The 22,253-nt window shown below is 52.2% G+C and overlaps 2 protein-coding genes across 3 annotated transcripts in view; one reads left to right on the forward strand and one right to left on the reverse strand.

Annotated features, from left to right (window-relative positions):
- Positions 1-807, forward strand: part of KAZN (kazrin, periplakin interacting protein) — a 111,303-nt gene extending 110,496 nt beyond the window's left edge. For both annotated transcript variants that reach the window (XM_063317479.1, XM_063317480.1), the window contains 2 exons: positions 341-391; positions 603-807. In XM_063317479.1, the coding sequence (XP_063173549.1) occupies positions 341-391; positions 603-770 (219 nt within the window). In that variant the 3' untranslated portion in view covers positions 771-807. The remainder of the gene's footprint in view (positions 1-340; positions 392-602) is intronic.
- The window catches only part of LOC134507016 (ATP-dependent RNA helicase DDX19B), a 445,506-nt gene that overhangs the window by 277,708 nt on the left and 145,545 nt on the right, over positions 1-22,253 (reverse strand). The gene's annotated exons all lie outside the window — the stretch shown is intronic.

Below are 22,253 nucleotides of genomic sequence, written 5' to 3' on the forward strand. Positions count from 1 at the left end.
CGTTTTAATGCAAAGCCCTCGGGATTTCGTTGGTTGAAGGAGGAGAGCTTATTTGAAATCAGAGGAAACTTGGGATGATGGGAACTGTAGTTCAAAAGCTCTGGGGAGCATTGGGGTGCTTATCGCCGGTTTGTATCTCTCCTAAAACCCAGCCAAGGGTCCATAACGCTCCAGGGTGCAGGGAAGGGGGAATTTCCCCGGGAATGGAGCGTGGCTTGTGGGAACTGCACATCGCTTGCTCTTGGCGCTGCGCGTGGCCTGCATGCGGCGTCACCCGCAGGGGGCGTGGGCACCCAGTTTCTTACTGAAACGCAAGCTGACCTCTCACTTCTTCTGGCAGGGAGACAGTCCTGGACCGGTACAGAAAAACCTGCACAACCCAATTGTCCAGGTAGGTTCTGGGGTCCTCCTTGGGACCAGGAACAGGTTTTTAAAAAATTGGGGTTCGGCGAGTCCCTGAGCTCGCCATCCTGCACCCCTGCAGCGCATGAAGCCAGGCTGTTCTTGCGTGGCGACGGTGGCTAAAACGAGGCAGGGCGGGAGAGCAGACCAACGTGAGGGCAGGCAAGGGAACAGAGCGCCCGTCTCGCTTCTCCCCGCAGTCTCTAGAGGACCTTGAGGACCAAAAGCGGAAAAAGAAGAAGGAGAAGATGGGCTTCGGGTCCATCTCCCGCGTCTTCGCCAGAGGGAAGCAGCGCAAATCGCTGGACCCCGGCGTCTTCGACGGTACCGCCCCCGACTACTACATAGAGGAAGATGCCGACTGGTGACCGGCCGCCCCTCCCTCCACTTCTGGGCGCGTGCGGGGGTCCGGCGGTGTGAGCGGCAGGCCCCCAGCTGCGCCTGCAGGCCCCGAGCCCCCGGCTGCCCCCGCGTGGCCTCTCCCGTGACCAGTGTACATAACCCCCCCTCCTGTGTACGAATCCCTTAATTGTCGTCTGTTGCGCGATGCTGCCCGTGTTGTGTAGCCTTCCCTGGTCCTGGAAGTGTTTTGTTTATTTGGTTCTTTCTTCCCCTCCCCCACACCCGGTTTTATTTTTTTTCCTGTTCCCCCCTTCTTTGCCCCCTTTTCTTTTTACAAAACTTGAAAAACTTGAAGGACTGCTGTGCATTTGTAAATAACCACCACCACCATTGTGCACTTTGTGCTTGTAAATGTCTCTCGCCCCCCCCCAACCCCAAAAGCCGGTCCCTGGTTCAGAGGGGCAGCCTGGGTCTCGGGGGCTGCGAAGGGGCAGCGGTGGGCACCACCCTGGATTGGCTCTCCAGGGGAGGGGAGCGGGTGCCTCTGGCTGCCCCCCCAAATTCCACACAAGCTCCGGTTGAGGAAAGACGCGTTTTGCCAAGCTGGGCCCGGTCTCCGCCCTCTGGCTTCCTTGGCACCTGGAGAAAAGCTGCCTCGTGGCCCCTCCGTGGCTCCAGGGTCACAGACTCAGCCTGGCCCTTCCTCCGTTTTGTGACAACGCCTCTCGCCTCCAGTGCCACCTTGGCGGCCCCCGAGACGGAAGAGCTGGCCGGCTGTGGTTTGCACACTTGGCCTAGAGAAAAGCCTCACGGCGAGGGCTGAGTCCGCCTTTCTCATCTCATCTCCTCCCTGCTGCTCACGGTGAACTCTGAGCTGTGGCCATGGGGGCTGGCGATCCCGGTGGTCCCAGCCTCCTAGGGGCCTTTGTTTCCGTATTTCTTTATTTCATTATTTCGCCAAAGTCCCTTTGAACTTGAATGTGTGAATGCAGCCGAAACCCATGGGACGGAAGTGCTTTAGGGCGATCAGGATATTCCCATTTTGGGCCTGGTTGTTTTGAAGGCTTCCAAACCGTCTCAGTGCCAAATTCCTAGCTAGCGGGTGTGAAAAGAGTGATCCAAAGGCTCCTTCGTTTGATATTCCGCATTATCTTTCCGCTCCTTCAGTTTGTGGCAAACCAAGGGCTTTTTCTCAGCTAAAGGAAATGTGAGAGAAATGCCAGTTGGTGGAGCGTGGTGGTCCCACGCCAACGTCCTACGGAGTGGGCTTTGCAGCTTCCTGTCCAGAAAATCCCAGGGAAACTTCTGTGGCTTTTCTGGATTGAGAAGGTGCAAAATCCCACACGTGGATGGAAACTGAAGGCTAGCAGACACGCCCACCCCCACACACCAGCATCTTCCATTACTTGGCCACACCATGATAAGCTCAGTGCGTAAGTGCACCCATCCTGCTGTGCAGAGTGCGAAGGAGGAGGAGGCCTGAGAAATTAAGAAAAAGGAAAGATTTAGCTAGTTGAAAGTCCCTGAGGACGTAACAGAAAAACAGGCTTTACCTGCAGAGCTAAATATGTAAAGAATGTGAAAGGGGAGGAGCATTTCCAGCCAGAAAACCACCTTGCAGAAGGGTTTGGAAAAGGAAGGCGTCATAAAAGATGTCCGAGGACACAGCACTCTGGCCGGGTTGTGCAAACCCCCCCGGGCTCTGGGCCAGGCACGCGGTTTCTGAGCCAAGGAAAAGCCTCAGAAAGGAGGTTCCCAGGAGAATGTGTGGATGGCTGCCCTTGTTCCCTCGCTTTCTAACTCCTTTCTCTGTTCGTTTTTAATACATACTCATCTGGAATAATTCCTTAATCCTCTTTTTCTTCATTTTCTTCTCTTCCCCATTGTTTAGTTTTAATTTATTTGCACAATACAGATGTATTCTAACTAAATTATTACATAAATATTGGAATTTATATTTTTCCACATCGGGTGGGGATTTTGTGAATGGGTGGGGGGGTTGGTTCTGTTTTTTTTTTTTTTGCTTTGTTGTCTGGGGGACAGCTCTGCAGAGTGAAACGTAGGGTGGATTCTATGCCGAGAGAACAAAGACTCTTTGATCATTTTCCCTCTCCCCCCCACCCCGTCTCCCTTCCCCGCCCCCCCGACCCTGTGAGAAAGGTGCCTTCAGATTTGCTGGGCACCCACACTTCCAGACATGCAGGTTTCTCGCAGAGAGCGGCTTCTGGTTCATCCAGGTCAGATCCTGCCACTCGGAATGCCACTGCAACGTATTGCCAAGCAAATGCCAACCCTGGCGGGGAAGTTGGGCACTGACCTGGGCAGAGTTGAGGGTTGCAGGACGCTCTGGACCCTGGTTATCCTCTGCCTCTCACCCCCAGCCTGGCACGAGGCCGGCCCAGCTGCTGACCAGAAGTCCCCAGAAACGCTTCCTTGCCCATTGTCCAGGCCGAGGAGAGCTCACTGGCCATGTACAGCAGCATTGTGTGCCTAGGAGAGGATCCAGTTCTGCCACGTTTTAAAGGCCCAGTATGTAAACCAGTGTGCAGCCCTGCATACACAGGGTGGTGGTGGTTGTTTTTACTGTTTATTGCATGCTTAGCTTCAGAGCCAGCCTGCACCATTGGCAGGAAAAGATGGGCTAGATTACGTGGCATTGTGTTCGTTCGTTTGTTTTTTAAATAATGGGCAGGTTTGTCTACCTTCTTTGCAAGCCTTAATGAAGATTCAGGGCCTTAGGTCTGCCCTCCCCCTTTCCCAAAAGTGATTGAGAAGTTCTTGGTCAGAACTAGTTGCAACCAGCATCAGGCGCTGGTGCCACTTTTAGGAGTGTGTTTCTTCCCTTCTCTCGGACGGGCGCGGCTAGAACCCTGCCGTGGGGGTGTGAAAGGTCAAAGGTCCAACCGGTCAGGCCAAACTGAAGACCTTTTGCTCTCAAAGGGCGAGATGGGACCTGGCGTTCTGGATAGAAGAGTCAACTGAATGGGCAGGTGATTGGCACCGGGACGATGGGATGAGTCTTCCGCAACCCTGGGGGGTCACCTCTGAGCTTGGGGGCTCATGCAAGGCAGCTTAGGCCAAGCCCCCAGCTGTGGCCTCTCAACCTGGAAGCTCCTGCTACCCGTGGCAAGCCCTTGGCATCCCTCAAGCCAGCTGGAAAAAGCTATTCCTGCAAGGTGTGCGCTGAGCATGCCGTGGCAGGTTCATAGGTGCTTCAAAGCCATTGTGTTTGTGGAATCTCCAGAACACAGCAGAGGTTCGATAACCACCCCTGTGGCCCCTCCTCACATGGAACTCAGTTTTTAAGCCTGACCAAGATATCCAAGGAAGATGTTTGTCCCTGGGCCTGGAAGTCAGAACCTCAGCATCTCAGGGTTTCCTGCAAAGATGCACAAAGCTGGATGCCGGAGCCCTGCGCATGCCTTGTGGCTCAGAAGCTCCCCGAAGTTTGCTGCTGGCAGAAGCAGGCTTGGGTAGACTTCAGGGACTTGAGCATCAATCTACAGGCTGCTGAAATCTGCACAACTAGGACTGTTTATTGGTCGGTGTCCAGATGAAATATCCTGGCCTCTTCTAATCCAGAGAGAAGGAAGCCCTTCACTTGAAATGTGGCCAGGCGTTGGGAGCTGGGGAAGGCACCTTCTGGGCTAGGGGTGCGTGGCTTCAGGAGTCAGCCCTCCTCCCCATGGCACCCACATTCAGCCTCTGTGTGGAGCTGGGCTGCTTCAGGAACACTCCGAAACGGAGCCTTGGGCAGACCACGTTTTGCCCGCAAAAGTGATGCAAAAAAAGAAATTCTCATTGCAGGTGGCAGCTTGTGGGGTGTGCGCCTTTTCCTAAAGACGAACACAAATGGTAACAGGTGGGCAAGGAGGTGCCTTTAAAGAGAGTTGATGTGGGGGACCCCATTGGAAGCCCTCAAGGACCAGGTCAGGGATAGATCATCATGGAGAAGTCTATCTCCACGGTCACTCGGAGTTGAAAACCACCGGACAGCGCGTAATCAAATATGGGGGAACTGCAGGAATTTACCCCAGAGGCGGCATTGAAGTCTTGGACCTCTCTGGTGCTCCCAAGCCTCCGCACGCACAAGTTCAGGCATTGCAAGATTCTCCACTTAGAAAGCAAAGTGGCCGGTCTTAGAGTCGGGAAACAGCCCTCGAAATGTGGATCCACATCTGGTGGAGCATCAGAAGCTAGATTTCGGAGCTGAGCTGGGCAATTTGCCAGATGCCTGTCAGGGCTTCTGTCTCCTCCTCTGAGCTGGAAAGGAGCTCAAACCACAACGTGCAATGAGGAAATAGGCGCAAAGGCCCTTTGAACGGGTCCTCCTGATGCATCACAGACTTTCTTGAGAGTGGGCAGGTGCGTAATTCCTGCCTGTCCTGGGGGCTCAGAAACACCTTGCAAAGGCGGCTCTTCACTCCAACAGGCTTCTGCCAAGCTGGGCGGTTGGTTGAGTACCCTCATCTACCTGGATTTTTCAAGAACCGTCGGGAGCCGTTTCCAGGGGAAGGGGCTTGGGTCTGCAGATTTTTTTTCCCCTTGAAGTTTGATTAGGAAACAACCCCCCACCCGGTGAAAAGGAATCTCCTTGCACTTTGCAAATTGGCCCTTCCTATTAGGACTCTGCTGTCCAAGCTGAGAGGCAGTTTGGCAACCTGGCCTGCAGTCAAATAAGCAAACCAGCAGGGCCAGGTTTTAGGTTCCTCACAGACGTGCTCCCCCACCTGCCCTTTTCTGCACAGTGCTGCTGCTGCTGCATTTTGAGGGCAGATTTTCTTAGTTGTGCTTTTCTGCCCCTTCCAAAGCAGCAGCTCCCAGATTCTGCTTGCAGAGTCAGTAGCAACCCGGACGGCCTGTTTGGAAAAGGAAGGGGGACCCGGCTGGCCTAACAAAGCAGAGCTCCGTCGCTCTTCTGGCCCCTGAGATGCTCTGGAGGAAGCGAGAGGAAGGTGCGGCTGCAGGTAGGTTGCAACGCCCAATGCGAGGAGGCTCTAGTTGAGCGTTCCCAGAACTGCTTAAGGCAGGAAGTTCATTTCCCTGCACCGGGGAATCCCTTCCAGGCAGCACTTCCGCTAAAGGGCTGGACTATGCCTTCCCTCCCCTCCCCTCCTCTCCCCTTCCCTCCTTTTAATTGGAAATAAAATTTGAAGCACCTAAAACTCCAGGAATGCATTTCTAAGTCATTCTCCTTTCTCATTTCAGTTTCCCTCCCTCCCTCCCTCTTCTTCCTTTTCTTTTTTCTCTTCTCTTTTCCTTTCTTTCTTTCTTTTTGGTAAACTAGGAAATAATTATTTTAAAATAAAAGAAACAAAACTAAGAAGGTGATTTATTTAAAAGAACTACCATTTAAAAATAAATAGCTTACAAATTATGGGTAATACTAGATTTAACTTTGTCTCTTCTCCCCCCCCCCCCCCCCCTTACTTGTGTGTCAGGGAGAAACAATTCCTTCAAGGCATGGATGCAAATATGAAAATATTAAAAAAAAAAAAGATACACAACTAAATAAAGCTTATTTTAAAGTATGCTTTGCTATATGTTTGAGTGACGACATTGCTCAAATTTTGGAGCCAGAAATGATTCATCAGCTAAGAGGAGGAAGGAAATGGTCTTTAGTGTTTTGTGGGTGCCAAGAGCGTGCGGGATCTAAGGGCCCACCTGCCCGCAGCAGTCCCTGCGTGGCATGACTCTTAGTAGGAATGTAGGCATTACCTGCAAAAGGGCCTTTGGGGAGTCTTGGGGGACAATCTCCCAGGCCCCCCACATCTGGGGGATGCAAAATGCTCTGATGAGGTGGGAGCCTCTCAAGGCCACAGAAAGGTTAACTTTTAGAGTTTAGCATGTCCCCTGCACATTCCCACTGAGTGGACAATTGTCTTCACTGGGCAGAAAAAAAAAACACGGAGAGAAAAATGTATTTTGAGATGAACCTGGTGGGAAGGCAGCTTATTACAACTTGGGAGGGCTGGGTATAAAACAGTAAAGTTGATGCAAGACCAGAAATTAAAATCGGTTTTAGTAAAACGAGCAACCAGGACTTGGAGAAAGGGAGTGGGGAGAGCTTTGCAGAACCCCAGGGAAGACTCTGCCCCTCAGGCCCACCTTCTGGCAGGGGGCTGGGGCGGGGGTCCCACGGCCCTCTCCCACTGATCCAAGGGCCTGCACATCCAGGGGGCTTTTGCAAAAGGGCCCTGGGGGTATTTCCTCCTCGGACACTTTTCCTCCTCCGGCATCTGTGTCCTTGCCCTGCCACCAATCTGCAGCTTTTACTACTGCCTGCTCTGGTTCAGTTCAAGCTTTCCTTACGGGAGACCTAGAATGAAGATGGCTGTTGGGGTGGGGGGGCCACATTAATGCCACGCCTGCACGGAGGCCAGGGGAGACATTCCTCTTCGTGCCTCCCCGGGATCTCACGGCAGCAGAAACCAGGGAGGCCGCAGACGGCCGGAGTCAGGATCCTACAAGGGACACATTAATGCCTGTTAAGTCAGGCCAGTTGGGAGGAAAGGCCCAAAATTCTTCCTCCCTCACAAAGAGATTTTGGAAGCAGATTCTCTTCCATCAAACCAAATATGAACCACTAAAAAAGAAAAGCGGACATTTTTCTGCACACCATTCTGGGCTGAAGACAGACTGAAGGATGCTTCTCACGGACAAGCGAGGGGCATCACCCACCGGCTGCCCGGCTGCAAACTCCAGAATGGCCATGGAGACAGATCCAGTGTCGGGAAGCCGGCCACAAGCAAGCCAATGTCAGTTTCAGCTCTTACTCGGTTGCTGCTTGGCAGAAGGGCTGGAGGACTCGCCCACTCACCTGTGTCGCTGGCACTGACTGGCAGCGACACTCCAGCTTTCAGGCTGTGGCCTCCCTGCCCAGCTGGAAATGCCAGGGATCCGGGAGGGGGGCCTTTTGCGTGCCAAGCCTGGGCCGCCCCTTGAGGCGGGCTGCAGCCTGTCTCGGAAATCACCCAGAAGCTGCCTTGTCCTGAACCAACCTGTTGGCATTGGCACCGACTAGCGGAACTGAACCTGGGAAAACCCTTCCTTTGTGGCACACTGGGCACGCAGCGAGCAAGCTCGTCTCCAATTTGCCCACCAGGTTTGCCAGGTGAGCCAGCAACCAAGGCATTCACAAAACCTGCTGATTTTAGTTTTTACTGTGGGGAGGATTAGCTCAACCTGATGTGGGAACCCAGCCCCAGAGGGTCATTTAATGCAGGGGTCCTGCCTTGCAAAGCCGGTTTGTCCTGCTGCAGAAGTTACCCCTGAGGCCAGCTGGCGGAAGAGCTGCACCCGGGTCAAAGAGCAGGAGAGAAGCGCCTTTCACGGCAGCAGAGCCTCCCCCAGCTCGTCTCTTGGGCTGCAAACAAGCCGCACTTTGCCCCCCCCCCATCTTCCCAGCAGCCCCACCTGCTCGTCCCTCCCCTGAACAGGAGAAGATGGGGTGCATCATGCTCTGAGGATGAGGAAGCCCCAGGTGGCAGTGCCCTGTGTCCTGCTAGGCCTGGCATGGGAGACGTCCCCCCCCCACTCCTCCTCGTGTTTCCTGGAGGTTTTCTTTCCCTGCAGAAAGGCTTCTGTTTTTCTGCCTCGTTCTTGGGGGCTTGAGAACCTCTTTGGACGGCCTTCTGCGGGATCGCGGGCTCTGCAGCCTCCCCATTGCAGGCAGAGGGGGGCTGCGTTGACCCAGTCTGTGGAGAGCTCCGGAGAGGCTTCTCCCAACATGCTACACCTGGAATTAACTTGGAGAGGTTGTCTGGCAAGTTTGCACAACACGCAAAGCCATTTGCATGCAGTGTAAACCATGGTGGAAGGCAGAGTGGGCTGGGGGAACGTGGCTGATGGCCTGGAACTTGGGGGGAACACGTGTCTGGGGACCCCCATGGAAGAGGGCCACTGACTGCCATCTCCTGCTTCTGGTGTTTCCGGTGGACCCTTCTGGACCCTGTGAAATGCCAGAGTTTGGGCTGCCAAGGCTGGCCCCCAGCCCCAGTTCAATTCTGCTGAGGGCAGATTCTCTACAGCAGCTGATCTGACAGTCCTACAGTCAGTCACTATTGAGCCTCTGTCAGTATTACTCCTGCCTTTTTTTTCCTTCCGCTTTTCCCACCACATTTTCAGAGATTTTTTTTCTTTAAGGGAAAAAGGTAAAGATTTATGAACTTCAGAAGCCGCTTTCAAGACTCTTGTGGCGACATCTAGGGGCTTGAAGAAGTATTGCGCCAAAGAGTATGCAACAACAACAAAAACTGGCATTTTTTCTGCTGTGAAAAATGGTAAGTTGGACTTCAGGCTAGTCCCTCCCTTTCAGCCCAGCTCACCTCACAGGGCTGTTGACATGGGGGAGAGAGGAGGTGAGAGCATCATGTACTCGGTCTTGAGTTGTATAAAATAAAGGTGGGAAATAATAACAATGATGATGATGATATTTTTCCATTCTTGGCTGTTCGCATTCAGTCCAGCGGAAAATAATTTCTGAATGGTTTGAAAGCAGAAGAGAATTTTCTCTGGGTGCAGCGAACTGTTCCTGCAAGGTAACCTATGGGCATGTTTGACCCACCTGGTACCATCCTCTCCTCAGCTCCCTTTGTTCCATCACCCCAAGGGAGACGGGGGGGCTTTTTCAGGTGGAGGGCAGTGGGGGTCAGACATTCTAAGAAGCTAGAAAGAAATGTTAAAAGCACCTTAAGTTTTTAAAAATAGAAACCTTTTTAAAAGATTTTTTTATCCCACTGTTGTTATTTTTATAAATAACTCAGGACAGCGAACATCCTTAATACTCCTTCCTCCTCCTAGTTTCCCCACAACAACAACCCTGTGAGGTGGGTTGGGCTGAGAGAGAGGGACTGGCCCAAGGTCGCCCAGCCTGCTTTCATGCCTAAGGCGGGACTAGAACTCTCCTACTATGCCTGATTGGCTCTTGGGCTGAGAGAGAGGGACTGGCCCAAGGTCAGCCAGCCAGTTTCCATGCCCAAGGCAGGACTCAAACTGGCATCCCCCTGGCTTCTAGCCTGGGGCCTGAACCACTGGACCAAACTGGCTTTTTGCAAGGGAAGAAAACCTTTGAGAAATAACGAAGCAGGTCTGGCACAGTTTTAGGAGAAGCTCAGGCTGGCGGGCTAAAGCCCCATCATCTGGAGGGCACCAAATGGGCACCGGTGCCTTTTGGCTCCACCAGGTGCTGCTTTGGGCTGTGACCATGTGATAACCTACAAGCTGTTTACTGGAAGCGAGAAATTATTGTCGGAGAATTCAGCATATTCCAGCGAGTGTGGTGGGGCAGATGGTGCCGAGCAGATGGTTGAGGTTGGAAATACGGCGCTTGTGTTTACACACACAGACAGACTTAATAGCTGTGCTTGCACCACATGCTAGCCTAGAGCTAACAGAACCACAGTTTACTGAAATTGCTGCAAGCGCAGAACCAGAAATTAACTGACAAACTAGTCAGCCAGCTTTGAGCCTAGCAGGTGAGGCAGACAGGCCTCGATCCCCGCAGATGGGCAGACGGGGCTTCTGAGAAAAGGGCACTTTGAGACTGGCCACCTCCCTCCCTGCCAAACACAAACAAAAACTTTGCACCGGGAGGGTCTTCGGTAACAGGAAGGCGGATCCCACCTGGATGTTCAGCAAACTTCCTAAAAGTGTACAGTGAAGGCAAATTTGAGACAGAGCCAAGAAAGGCTGGCTGCCCCTTTGCTGGACGCAGAGGCTGGACGCCATGGGACAGGAAGGATTCGATTTGGATTCCGGCACGGAGCCAGGGTCAGACTAGATGAATTCAGTGCGCGCCTCCAATTCTAGAGTCCGCTAACCCTCTTCGAACAGATTGGGTTTCCACATTGCTTCCAAAATCTTTTTGGCTCCCCCGGAGCAGTTCTGGCTCCATTTCACTGCTGTGGATTAGGTTTAACACCAGGGCTGCTCCGATCCCTGAATTAAAAAAAAAAAAAAGGGGGGGGGGGTCTAATTCTTGCTGCAGGGACTGACTTTGGCAAAAAAAGCTGGATGAATCTGAGAAGCAGGATGAATTTTGAAGAAATCCCTCCCGCACTTCTTTATTTTTAATGGTTCGTCCTGGCCTTTAATAGGAACATCCTGAACAGACAAAGAAGGGCTTGTTCCCACCTGGCTCGAGCCAGCAGGGCAGTGCCTGGAACAAATCACCAGCCTGACCTGTGCCTGCGTCTTCCCTGTGCCAGCGCACAGCTCCCGTTTACAGCCCCATCCTCTCCCTCACCCTGTGGGGCCCCTCTGCGCATGCTGCACATCGTGGCCCAGAGGGGATGGCCAATGGAGCCCGGGGCAAGAGGAGGAAAGGAGGCCTGCGCATCCGTGCGCTGCGGAAGAGTCTTCCCTTTACAGCCGCATTTTCTGGCAGCTTCAGAGTTCTACAGCTGGAAGACGCAAGAAACGGTTTAAAGTGTCCAGAGAGCAGGGCATGCAATTGTCTTCTGTCCAGGACACTCCCGAGTGGAGAACGGCCGAAAAGAATCAGCTGCTCTTGGCTAAACCCTTGTGTGACGCTGGAGGTCTTGATTTTAAGGGAAACTCAAGCTGGGGTCTCCAATTCCAAGACAACCAATTTGCATAACCTCGGAGCAACCGGCAAGAGGCTTCCACAGCCCAACAGTTGACTGGAAAAGGAGCCAAAGAGGGGAGCGGCTTCTCGCCAGAAGAGCTGCTGAAGCGTAACCACGAACAAGCTCCAGCCTGGGAAAAGATGCGAGAAAGCAGAGGAGGCCAGCGTGGCTGAATACAAGCGTAAGGAGATCTCTGATACAAAAGGAAGAGGAGGAGGAGGTGAAAAGCGTGACTCAGAGAGGGGGAGTCAGGAAGGCTATTGCTCCGAATGAGCTGGGGCTGGTGAAGGGCGTCCACCGCCATCACCGCCATCTTCTGTATGCTCAGGAGGCAAATAATGAGTGTATCCACCACTCCCTGTTAACAGCAAAATATAGCAAGGAAACAGAAAACAGCTTCCTCCTTTGGGTTTTGAGGGGTGTGTGTGTGTACACGCGTGTGTGTTTCAGTTCAGTTGTGAGAACCTTGTCTCTGGGTTGCCACAAATCCTTAAACCACTTTCCCTCAACATCCAGGTAGGTGAAATTCAGAATTCCCCAGCCAGGATAGCATCGACCACGGGGTTTAAGAAACGGGTTTACAGGGAGTCCTCACTTAACAACCATTCTTTTAGTGATGGTTTAGACTTACGACTGCTGAAAAAAATGACTTACAATCAGTCCTCAAACTTACGACTGTTGCAGCATCCCCGCAGTCACATGATTACCATTTGGCAGTTGGCAACCGGTTCGCATTTATGACCATCACAATGACCCGTGGTTATATGATTGCCGTTTTCTACGTTCTGTCTGGCTTCCAGCAAACAAAATCAATGGGGAACCCTGTGATTCACTTAATGACCACATGGTTCACCTAACACCTCCAGTGATTCACTTAACCACCACCACAAAAAAGTTTGTAAAATTTGTAAAATTGTAAAAGAGCCAGTTTGGTCTAGTGGTTAAGGTGCTGGGCTAGAAACCAGGAGTCTGTGAGTTCTAGTCCCGCCTGAGGCACGAAAGCCGGCTGGGTGACCCTGGGCCAGTCCCTCACTCTCAGCCCAACTCACCTTGCAGGGTTGTTGTGGGGAAAATAGGAGGAGGAAGGAGCATTAGGTATGTTCACCACCTTGAGTTTCTTTATAAAAATAATGAAGGCGGGATAGAAATATAAATAAATAAATAAAATTGGGTCGGATTTGCTTAATGGCCACTTTGCTTAGCAACCGAAATTCCAGGCCTAATTGTGGTAGTTAAGCAAGGACTACCTGTAATATGAACAATTTGTGCACAGAGACTTTTGTAGGACAGGAAATTTGCTTGCTGACTGTTGCGAGGTCAATAAAGCGTGTTTTAGGGAAGATAAATCTTTCGGGCATACGCACCAAGGAAATGTAGTGCTGCCCTTTCATACACGGTCAGAGTGATCTGACTCACGTTGCACAAGTGATCATGTAGTTTATTTGGCTTTCTGCGTTGGGCAGACCTGGCCCTTTGCTACAAGGAATAAATCATAGTTTCAACCTCTCTCTCCATAAATCCAGCAAATTGTGGTTTATTACAGTTAAAACCAACTACGGCTCAGCATAATGTGGGACTGATACAAGAATGTTAGGGGTGCTCAGAAAATGCGAAAAAAACCTCAAGGTCAGGATAATGCCCTGTCATAACTTTCTAAGCCGACTGTGTTCCAATGAGCAGACACTGAAAGAAATTGGCTGGGTGATAGTCCCTGCTGCCACTGACCACCCAACCTATCAAAAGATTGCCAAAGGGGATGATTTTTCTATTCAAAAACAATGGAAGAAATTTAAAGCATGGTTTTACAGCAAAACCACTAAACTGAACCCCGCATAAGCAATAGGTCAGCTGGATTTATTTTAAGACAAACCAGGCATAAAAACAGCACACACGCACCCTCTACAGCTCTAGGCTTTGACAGGCCTTGTTCTGACAGACCCAGGCAGAGGGCACACCGCACATCTGCAGCGGCTCTCAAAGCAGCCCACGCGCGGCTTGGCAATGCTTGGCATTTGGCAAACTTTCCAAGGGACAACTCTAATTAGTCCTTCGTGCGGTGGCGGCACACACATTTTGCACCCGCCAGTGTTAACTTCCCAATGCTCGACACACAACCGCGCACTGGCCAGGCCTGACTCATAAAGCAAGCCAACCGCGTGAGCAACGGCGGGACTGCCACCGCCCAGCCAAGCAGCCTCCCGAGCGACGTCGGAACCCAGGAGCTGGACTGGCACGTCCCCTGCCTAGATTGTACTGCGTGCCAACACCCCCATTAGGACGAGCAGGGTCGGTTTCCGATCGCCTTCCCCTCCGAAGGAGGCCGGCTGTGGGCCGCCCCGTCTCCCGCCCCCTTCCAGGCCCGAGCGGGGGTCCGGGGGCACTGAGGTGGCCAGGGTGGGGGGCTGCGGGGCCACAGACAGGCGGGCATCCTCCCGGGCACGGCCGGCCGGCCGGCCGCCTGCCCAGGCAAGTCGCCTCGGAGGAAGCGCCGGCTCGGAGGAGGCCGCCCTCTGCCCCCGCCCCGGGGCCGGCGAGCCCCGTCCATGGAAGGCGGGCTGGGACGGGGCGGCGGGGGCGGGCTCGGGGGCCACGGGTGGGCAGCCCCCCCAAGGGAGCAAAGGGCGGGGGCGGGCACAGCGGGGGCGCCGAGGCGAGGCGACCCCCGCGCGCCCCTTCCTCCTCCGGGCGGGCGCGAAGGGCCGGGGGGGGGCGCCGTCCGCGACGGGCTCACGCGCAGCCCCTACCGCCTCGCCCAGGGGTAAACTGCTCCTGCCCCGGGAGGCTCGCCTCCGCCCCCGGGCCCGGCCTTCGCGGGCGGGCGAGCGGGCGGGCGGGAGGGAGCTCGCGCCCAGACCGAGGGGGGCCCGCCCGGCGCCGCGCGTCCGGCTCCTCTCCGCCGTCGGCGCCTCGGCCGGGGCGGGGCCTCGAGGACCGGCCCAGCGGGCGCGGGGAGGGCCGGGGGCGGCGGCTCGCCGGCCTCCTCAGCCCGAGCCCGAGCCGGGACCGCGACCGCGACCGGGACCGAGCGGCGGAGCAGCGGAGGCGGCGCGGCCATGCGCGGGCGCCGCCAGCGGAGGTGAGCCAGGCCGGCGCCGCGGCCCCGGAGCCCCCTGCAGCCGGAGCCGGGCGGGCCGGAGCGCGGGCGGGAGGAGCGGCCTCTGTCCGGCGCGGGCGGCCGCGGGGGAGAGCCGGGGCGCCCCACGGGGCTGCTGCTGGCCCGGGCGCTTTTCCCTCGCGGGCCGCGCGCGGGTGCCCCGCCGGCCGGTCCGCACAAGAGCCCCGCGGGGTAGGCTCGGGGCGGCCGGGCCCCCGCCGGCCTGCCTGCCTGCCGGCCGGGGTCGCTCCCTCGGAGCCGGGGCCGGGGCGCGGGCTTGGCGCGCCGGCTCTTCCTCCCGGGCGGTGTCCGGTCCCGCGGAAGAGCTCGCCCCGGCAGCGCCGCGCCCCGGGGGAGGGCTTGGCGCCCGCCTCGGTTGCTGCGGCGGCGGAGGGCTGCCCCATTCCCCAGGAGGAGTGGATGGGGGGCTTCCCGCCCACTCTCCTTCCCCCTCAGCAGCCCCTTGGCATCCCCGGGGCCGCCTAGCTCCGGAGCCCTCGGAAGGATCTCCTGGTGGGGCCCGCTCCAGCCCGGTCTTTGCAAAAGGCGCAGGGCCGAACGGGGCGGGCCTGGCGGCAAAGGGGCCCTTGAGCGGACTGGCAGCTGGTCCCTGCCAGGGTCCCTCCTTCGAAAGAAAGGAGTTGCCTGCAAGTGGAAAAACCCGTTTGCCTCTTTCTGAGGTTAGACTTTGACCCAGGCTGCCGCGAATGAGCAAGAGGGCTCTGGCTTCCCTTCCCCACGTGAGCTAAAGAAACAGTTCTGGTGTCGTCACGGCTGCTGATCTTTTGACAAAAGGGAAGTCAGAAAGAAAAATGGGAAGTCGGGAATCATTTTAGACAACCCAGTGCAAGCGACTTTACCTTTTCTAATAATCATTAATTTGGGGTTGCGTTTTAGTTCGTCCGTTTGTGCGTATGAATTTTGCTGTTCGCCGTTTCAGGGGCGTGCGTGTTGGTGCGTGTGTCTTGCTGGAAAGGTAGGTTGTGAATCCAGTTAATAAGAATAATGCATTTCGGCCACTCCCTTGCAAGCGACTGAAAGGAAGCTTGGTTCCGCTCCATGTTCAAAACCAGAAGTGTTTGGGGGCCTTGAAAGACAAATAACCACGGTTTATCGGTAACGACTCTGTACTTACGTATAGGGGTAGTCTGTCCAGATGAGGCCTGGACACCTGGCTGGAACAAAGGGTCCATCAAAACCTGTCTTCAAAGCAAGAAACTTAGATGACTCGAGCAAGTGAGACTGGCTCCATGTTGCAGTAGGACGCGGGGAAACATTCCTCTCTGAGTCCAGAAGGATAATAATTCAGACTTGGAGCAAAGCTCATCTGATTTTTCGCAAGCAGGACTGGTTTAGATGCGAGTCTGAGAAATAATTTGCTTAACCATCATTTACTGAGTGAACCACAGGTGGCTTTGTACAAGGGCCTTGAATTCAGACCAACCGAATTATGGCTTAGTGCGTCCTAGGAATCCGGTGCATGATTGTTTATAGGGCAGTGTATGAATTTAGCCCATGCCATGGTCTGCTGAACTGTGGTTTAGGGAATAAACCACAATGATTAGGTACATATGTAAACCAGCAGAAAATGCTGTTTTCCTGACTTTTTCCCCCTGGGCTCCACACTTGAAAGTTGGCAAAGTTGTCTATTTTGCTTGGTGTTCTATTTTGTCTTATTGCCTAAAATTATGTATTTTAAGCAATGCACAAGGTGGCCTTGATTTTCTTGCATGACTGATCTCACTGTGGCGCCCTGTGGCGGTGGGCCTCAACTTTATTTTATGCCAAAATCTTTGTTTTTCTTTTCTCCCCCTCCAGTACTGTTTTTTCTGTTTTAATATCTTTTCTTTTTCCCTTTCCTGAATAACAGAAGGTGAATTCAGCAACCCTGCTCCCTTCCTCCTTTCTCTTTCTGTGCAGCATGAGAGTTGATGAGGGTCGTGTGGTAGCTTTGATGGGGATACAGCATTTACAAAATAATAATTTTAATAATAATAATACAGTACTGCCAGGATAAGGCAAGCTGGTCCAGCCAAATCCATGTTGACTTCGCACTGCGATTTCCAAGAACCAGCAGTAAAATGCAGTGACATGGCCTTTTTTGAAAGTGGGGTGAAGCAGCCTTTGCCTACACTGTGCCCTCGTTACAGATTGGGACTACAAATCCCGGAATTTCAAAGCAGCACAAGGGTTCCCGTAGCATTGAGGAATTCTGGGACTTGTGATCCAGGACAGAAAGGCTCTGAATTGCAAGCAAAGAAAGCATGCAGGAGATGGGAAGATTTAATGCATCTGGTTGGCTCCTGACATACAGAATTACCTTCCATTCAACTCAGTAGAACTCATCCTATTGATTTCAGAGACGGACTCTAAATAGTGATGGATGGATGGATGGATGGATGGATGATGTGCTATCCAGTTGTTTTTGACTCCTAGCAACCACGTAGATGGGTTTTCTCTGTGACAGTCTATCTTTAACCTGGTCTTTCCGATCTTTAAAAAAAACAGGGAAAAAGAGAAACAGAGAGAGCTGCAGTTATGCCACCCCACTAGAATATTTCTTCCAAATGATAAAGCCAAGAAAAATAATTCGAGACTGGTTTCCCCACCCTCCCGTTCTGCTTTATTCTCCTTCGGAGTCAAAGGGTGACTCTGATAACCACAAAGAAGTGATTACCTTGTTCTTTACTCTTTATAATGGCTTTAAAAGGAGGTGGTTGAAAAGTCCGTCCCTCTTTCGTGCAGGCCCAGTGTTCTGCAAAACAGCTTTTGAATACATCATGTGACTTATCTTGGTTATTCACATCAAGATAATCTGTGTCCACACACTCTTTGCCCATTGAATGGCCTTTGCAGCAGGAAACGATTTATGGGGCGGAAAGCGGTTTCCTTTGTGTCAAAATGAAATGGTAGCAGAGGAGCCCCCAAACATCTAAAAAGACATCATTTTCTTCCCAGCCAAGAGACTTCCTGTTTTCACTGTGTGTTGGGAAATTTCTCCTTCTAGTACTTGTGAGCCGACTTCATGGAAGACCTGCAGAATCCAGATCCGAAAGGGAAAAGGTGATTCGGAGCGTGCGTGGCCTGGCCTGTGGGATCTGTCACTGCTGCCTTAAATTTCCTGGGCAGGCGGCTTCTTTCCCAGAGTGGCCAACAAGGGCAGGATGAGCGTCCCCGTCCTGGTGTGCTCTTAATGCCACCCGGATCACCCAACCCTCTTCCATCGTTCCAAAGCCTTGGAGAATCTGGGCTGGCCTGCAAACAGATGGATGGAGACAGGAGGGGTCAGGAAAAACAGATTTCACCCACAGGCCAGCTGTTCACCCTGGGAATCCCGTTCTTTTTTATTCACTGGAAATCATTTTGGAAAATGATTTCCCTCAAAGGAAAGTGGTGGTGATGAGCAGGACAGCAGGACTTTTCAGCAAAGGTGAGACGGCATGAGTGACTAGAAGCCTGTGGTCCCTTCATTGCAACATCTTGTAGTGAGCCTACTTCGATACGGCTTGGCAGAGATTTGTCATTTTCTCTTAACGTTTGTTCCTTGTGGTCTGCCCGGCTCTCGTAAGGCTTTGGCAGGGCCTGATCAGGATGCCTTCAGGGACTGGATGGAGACCCTTCTGCTTGGCCACTTCTGAGCAGCTTGGCTGCGTTGTTTGTGTGCTGGGCTGTCATTGGCATACAGTGATGCCCGTGTTCTTGTTTTTGCCTCCGAGTTGGTTTAGGGGTCATGTTTGTAAATAAAGCCAAAATATTTTTATTTTTATTGTATTTATATTTCGAATTTAGTCACCGCCCATCTCACTCAAAGATTGTCTTAGCATGGAGCATAGAAACTTGGAAGTCAGAAAGCCAAGTCTGGACATCTGCCTTTCTTTTTACCCTCATGACAACTGTGAGGTGGACTGAACAAGTGGCCCAGGATGGTGCAGTGACCTTTGTGGATGAATGGAGATTTTGCATCCAGATTGTGCTGGGATTAATCTAAGACTCTTCCCAGAGGCAGGGAGCCTTCTGCAACACTCTGGATATTGCTAAACTGTGAGGTTCTTCCAGCAATATATGGGGCCGAGGGCTTTTCGTCTACGCTTTTACCACTGCATGACTTTCTAAAAGAGATGCCAGAATCTCTGTGGGACCAGGATATTGATAGATAAAACACAGGGTTGGGCCACAGAAGAAACAGGGGAGCCTCAGTGACCCACTCCAGATGCAGTGAGGCATTTTCTAAGAGATTCTGATTTAATGCCAGTCAACGTAGCTCCACTTTATGCCTGTTGGCCCACTCAGTTTGTGAAAATGCCTGTAGATTAGGCCTCACACTGATGTAAACAAAGCTTGAGTTTGGTCTCTTTAAAAATCAGTCCTGCTGTTGTGACTCTGCATGCCTGCAGAGTGCGTTTGTTGAAGTAATTTTATAGATTTGGGGTTTCCTTTTCCAAAAGTGCATTGCCCTGCAACATTGCTGAGGCCCTGGTCAGGTCTGGCAGTTTAGAATTGTGCTGATTTATTTCCCATGGACTGTCTCAAAAGGAAAATACCTTGGTATCAGGCACAGCAATTTAGGTCGGCCAAAAACACTAGTGTGTTTTTTCTTTAACAATTCCATCAACATAATCCATGCTCCTGAGTCACTGGACCTCAATTTTGCTACCGTATCTCAGCTGGAATTCGTTTAAGTGCAGCATCCTAAACCACCAGCAGAAGAAAGCCCCATTAAGTTGGTTGGGTCTGCTTCTTGAGTAAATATATATAGGATGGCACCCAGGAATTCGCACGGATCAGTATTAGATCCATGTCTAACTGCACAAAAGACCCTTTGGAGATATTTCTGTTCGCCGTAAACATGTCAATGCAGGTGCTAAGTAGCTACGCTGGAGGAGGGAACAGGTCGGAAATCTGATCTGCAATTATCTGGAGAAACGCTTTGACTGCCAAGCTCTGCCTCTCAAATTTTCAGGCAGGTTTCCACACTGAGAAAGACTGAAAACAACTGTGATGTTTTAAGTGAGGGGAGATCCATCGGCCGCTAGACTAAAGATCACTCCTGCTTATTCCAGCATCAGACCTTTTGAGTGGTTTTATTGGTAGAAAAACCCCAGTGGCATTTTGGTAGAAGGCCCTTTTCAGTCTGGTCTATAAAAATGTAGAGCGTGGGGCTTTTGAAGTCGCCTGCCCACAACTGGCACGAGTGAAGCTTAACTGGTGTTAAACAGTTGCAAATCTGGTGTTGAGTTTAAAGGACTTCATTCTCAGGTAAAATGTGTGGGGTTGTAAATACAATCTGGAGACATCCCATTGCAGATACTCGATCCTTGCAAAAAAATGCCAACATCCTTCCTCTGGTGGTACAGTAATGGCCAGGTGTACCACTTTGGAAACAAGGCCAGTGGGCATTTCATGCCGGTAAATACTTGCTCCCCCATGGCGATCCTCCAGACAACCAGTCAGCCTGAGACAGGGGCTGCTCTTTTTAAAATTTATTCACGTCCTTCCTCTGAGGGGTTCATCCCAACTTTATCTATGCTGGAGAGTTGGATCCAGGTCTCCTTGGACCCAGTGCTGGGCAAAATGTCTTCAGATGTACATGTTTCCCTGCATTTTTGGTGCATGATGTCCCAAAGTTTTCTGTGCATTCAAGTCACTATTTGAAGGGTATGCCAGTTTTCTTGCATTTTCTGCCTCAAAATGGTGAAAACCTGCAACTAATTTTTTACAGGAACTAAGAAGGGACCTAGGGCAGGTCAGCTTCCAAAATCAAATCAATTGGGCCAGGTTGGTGAGTTGGGGTCATGCCACTGTGTTCAGATTTTCCCAGTCCTCTGCTCTAACCTTTCTTTCCCTTCTTCCTTCTTTTTAAAAAAATTATTTGCGGTTGCTTTTGTTTTCAGAAGGCCCGGCTTTAATTTGGCCCACGTCATTTTCCTTCCACACACAAATTGTGCAATTGACAAGAATCCAAGCTCTTGAATGCAGCTTGGGGCACTTTGCTAGCACAGAAGTGCCGTTTTATTCCCCTGCGAGGGAAACCCAAGACAAAGGAAGCTGGTGCTGCAGAAATGCAGAAGCGCACTTGTTTTCTTGCTGGGGGGCCCTTGTGCATGGCAGGGGTGCCCTTTTATGGTGTTACTCTCTGCATTCCCTTTTGGCTTTCTTTTTTTAAAAAAAATTCCTGCCACCCGTCAGACAGCGTTCAGTGACGTCGGCAGACGCTCCATCATGTGTGTGTGGATGTGGTTCTGTGGCCTTGTTTTGCAATGTCAGCTTCTCATCTTTGAACTTCTGCAAACCTGGGGGTCCTGCGGAATCTGCCAATATTCCATCGCTTCCCCCACACACACACTTTCCTTTCCTTGAAGGCGGCAGAAGGGGAATTTTGGAAATGCCAAAAGCGGTGAGTGAGTGGAACAAGGGGGCATTGTAAATACACTCCTCACTCTCACTGGCCCATTCCTGGTCGCTCCCGTTTAGCTGGGTTGGAGGATCTGCTTGGCAGAGGGCTCTTCCTCCAGGTGCTTTCCGGCAAATGGGCAGGGCTGCAGGCTGTGTTTCCGAGAAACGGCGCAGAGTGGGAACAAGGCTGTGCGCTCCAGCTTTTCCTCCAGAAAGTTGGGGCAGGCACGCCGTCAGGTTGCTGCGTTGGGTAACGGTTCTTGGCGGGTGACTGAGATGCAGGAAGCAGGGGGACCCTTTCCTGACTCTTGGCATGGGGGGAGCCACCATGCCCACTCACCCCTCGCTTCTGTGTCGGGTTTTGTTCAACCTCGGAAGCAGCCAGGGGAACGCCAGCTGGGCAACATGGTTTTGTTTGGATGGTGACCGTGTCAGAGTCCCAGATTAAATTAGAATTGAGGGCAGAGACAAGTTGTCTTTATCCCAGCGTGGGCTGATCCCAGAAAGCAAGCTGGGTTGACCTGGATGGGAGACTACCAGGAAATCAAAACCTCTCCCTTAAGAAGGCAGGGCCAAACTGCTTTGGTACAGCTGCCAAGATGACTGCCTGGATGGTCCGTGAAGGCATCAGGAATGAAGAAGACTTTATATTTTTTTAATTCAGCCTATTGCAAACCAAGCTCTCTCCCCTTTCCTCCAGCTCCACGGCTGGGAACTTTTACAGTGCATTAACTCCAGTGTGTTCATCTGGAAGAAGAAAGCAGTTAATGCTAACAATGATTAACTTTAAATGAGCCGACCCCATGGTTCCTGAAATGGAAAGGAAGACTGGCATGTAGTTCATCTGTCAAATCCGGTCTGCCTTTCTCCTGGTAGGCTGGGCTTGCGTGAAACTATTATTATGATTTTTTTTTTTTTTAGTGCACGCTAAACCTTCATGAGTGTGCATGGTTTTGTGTCTAGTGGGACTTGCTAAAATTGTGCCTGGGGTTCTGTTTTAATCTTGACATTATTTTTGGATTGCAGCTACTCCACGAAGGCTGTAATCAGGCTTTGCCAAGTGTGTGTTCGTGTGCCTGAATGTTTGGAAAAGTGTTACAGGTAGACCTCGACTTACCCAGTTGGGACTGGAATCCCTGTTGGTAAGCAATGCGGTCATTGAGTGAGTTGCGCCCAGTTTTATGACATTTTTTGCCACGGTCATTAAAGGAATCACTTGGTTCCCCATTGATTTTGCTTGTCGGGGGCTGGCTGGAAGTTTGCAAATGGTGATCACATGAGCCCCCAGGATGCTGCAACCATTGTAAATACATGCCTGTTGCCAAGTGCCTGAATTTTGATCACATGACTGCAGGGACACGGTGACGGTCATAAGTGCGAGGACTGGCCGTAAGTTACTTTTTTCAGCACCGTTGTAACTTCGAACAGTCGTT

This window comes from Candoia aspera, chromosome 18, assembly GCF_035149785.1.
Source record: "Candoia aspera isolate rCanAsp1 chromosome 18, rCanAsp1.hap2, whole genome shotgun sequence".
Lineage (NCBI taxonomy): Eukaryota > Metazoa > Chordata > Lepidosauria > Squamata > Boidae > Candoia > Candoia aspera.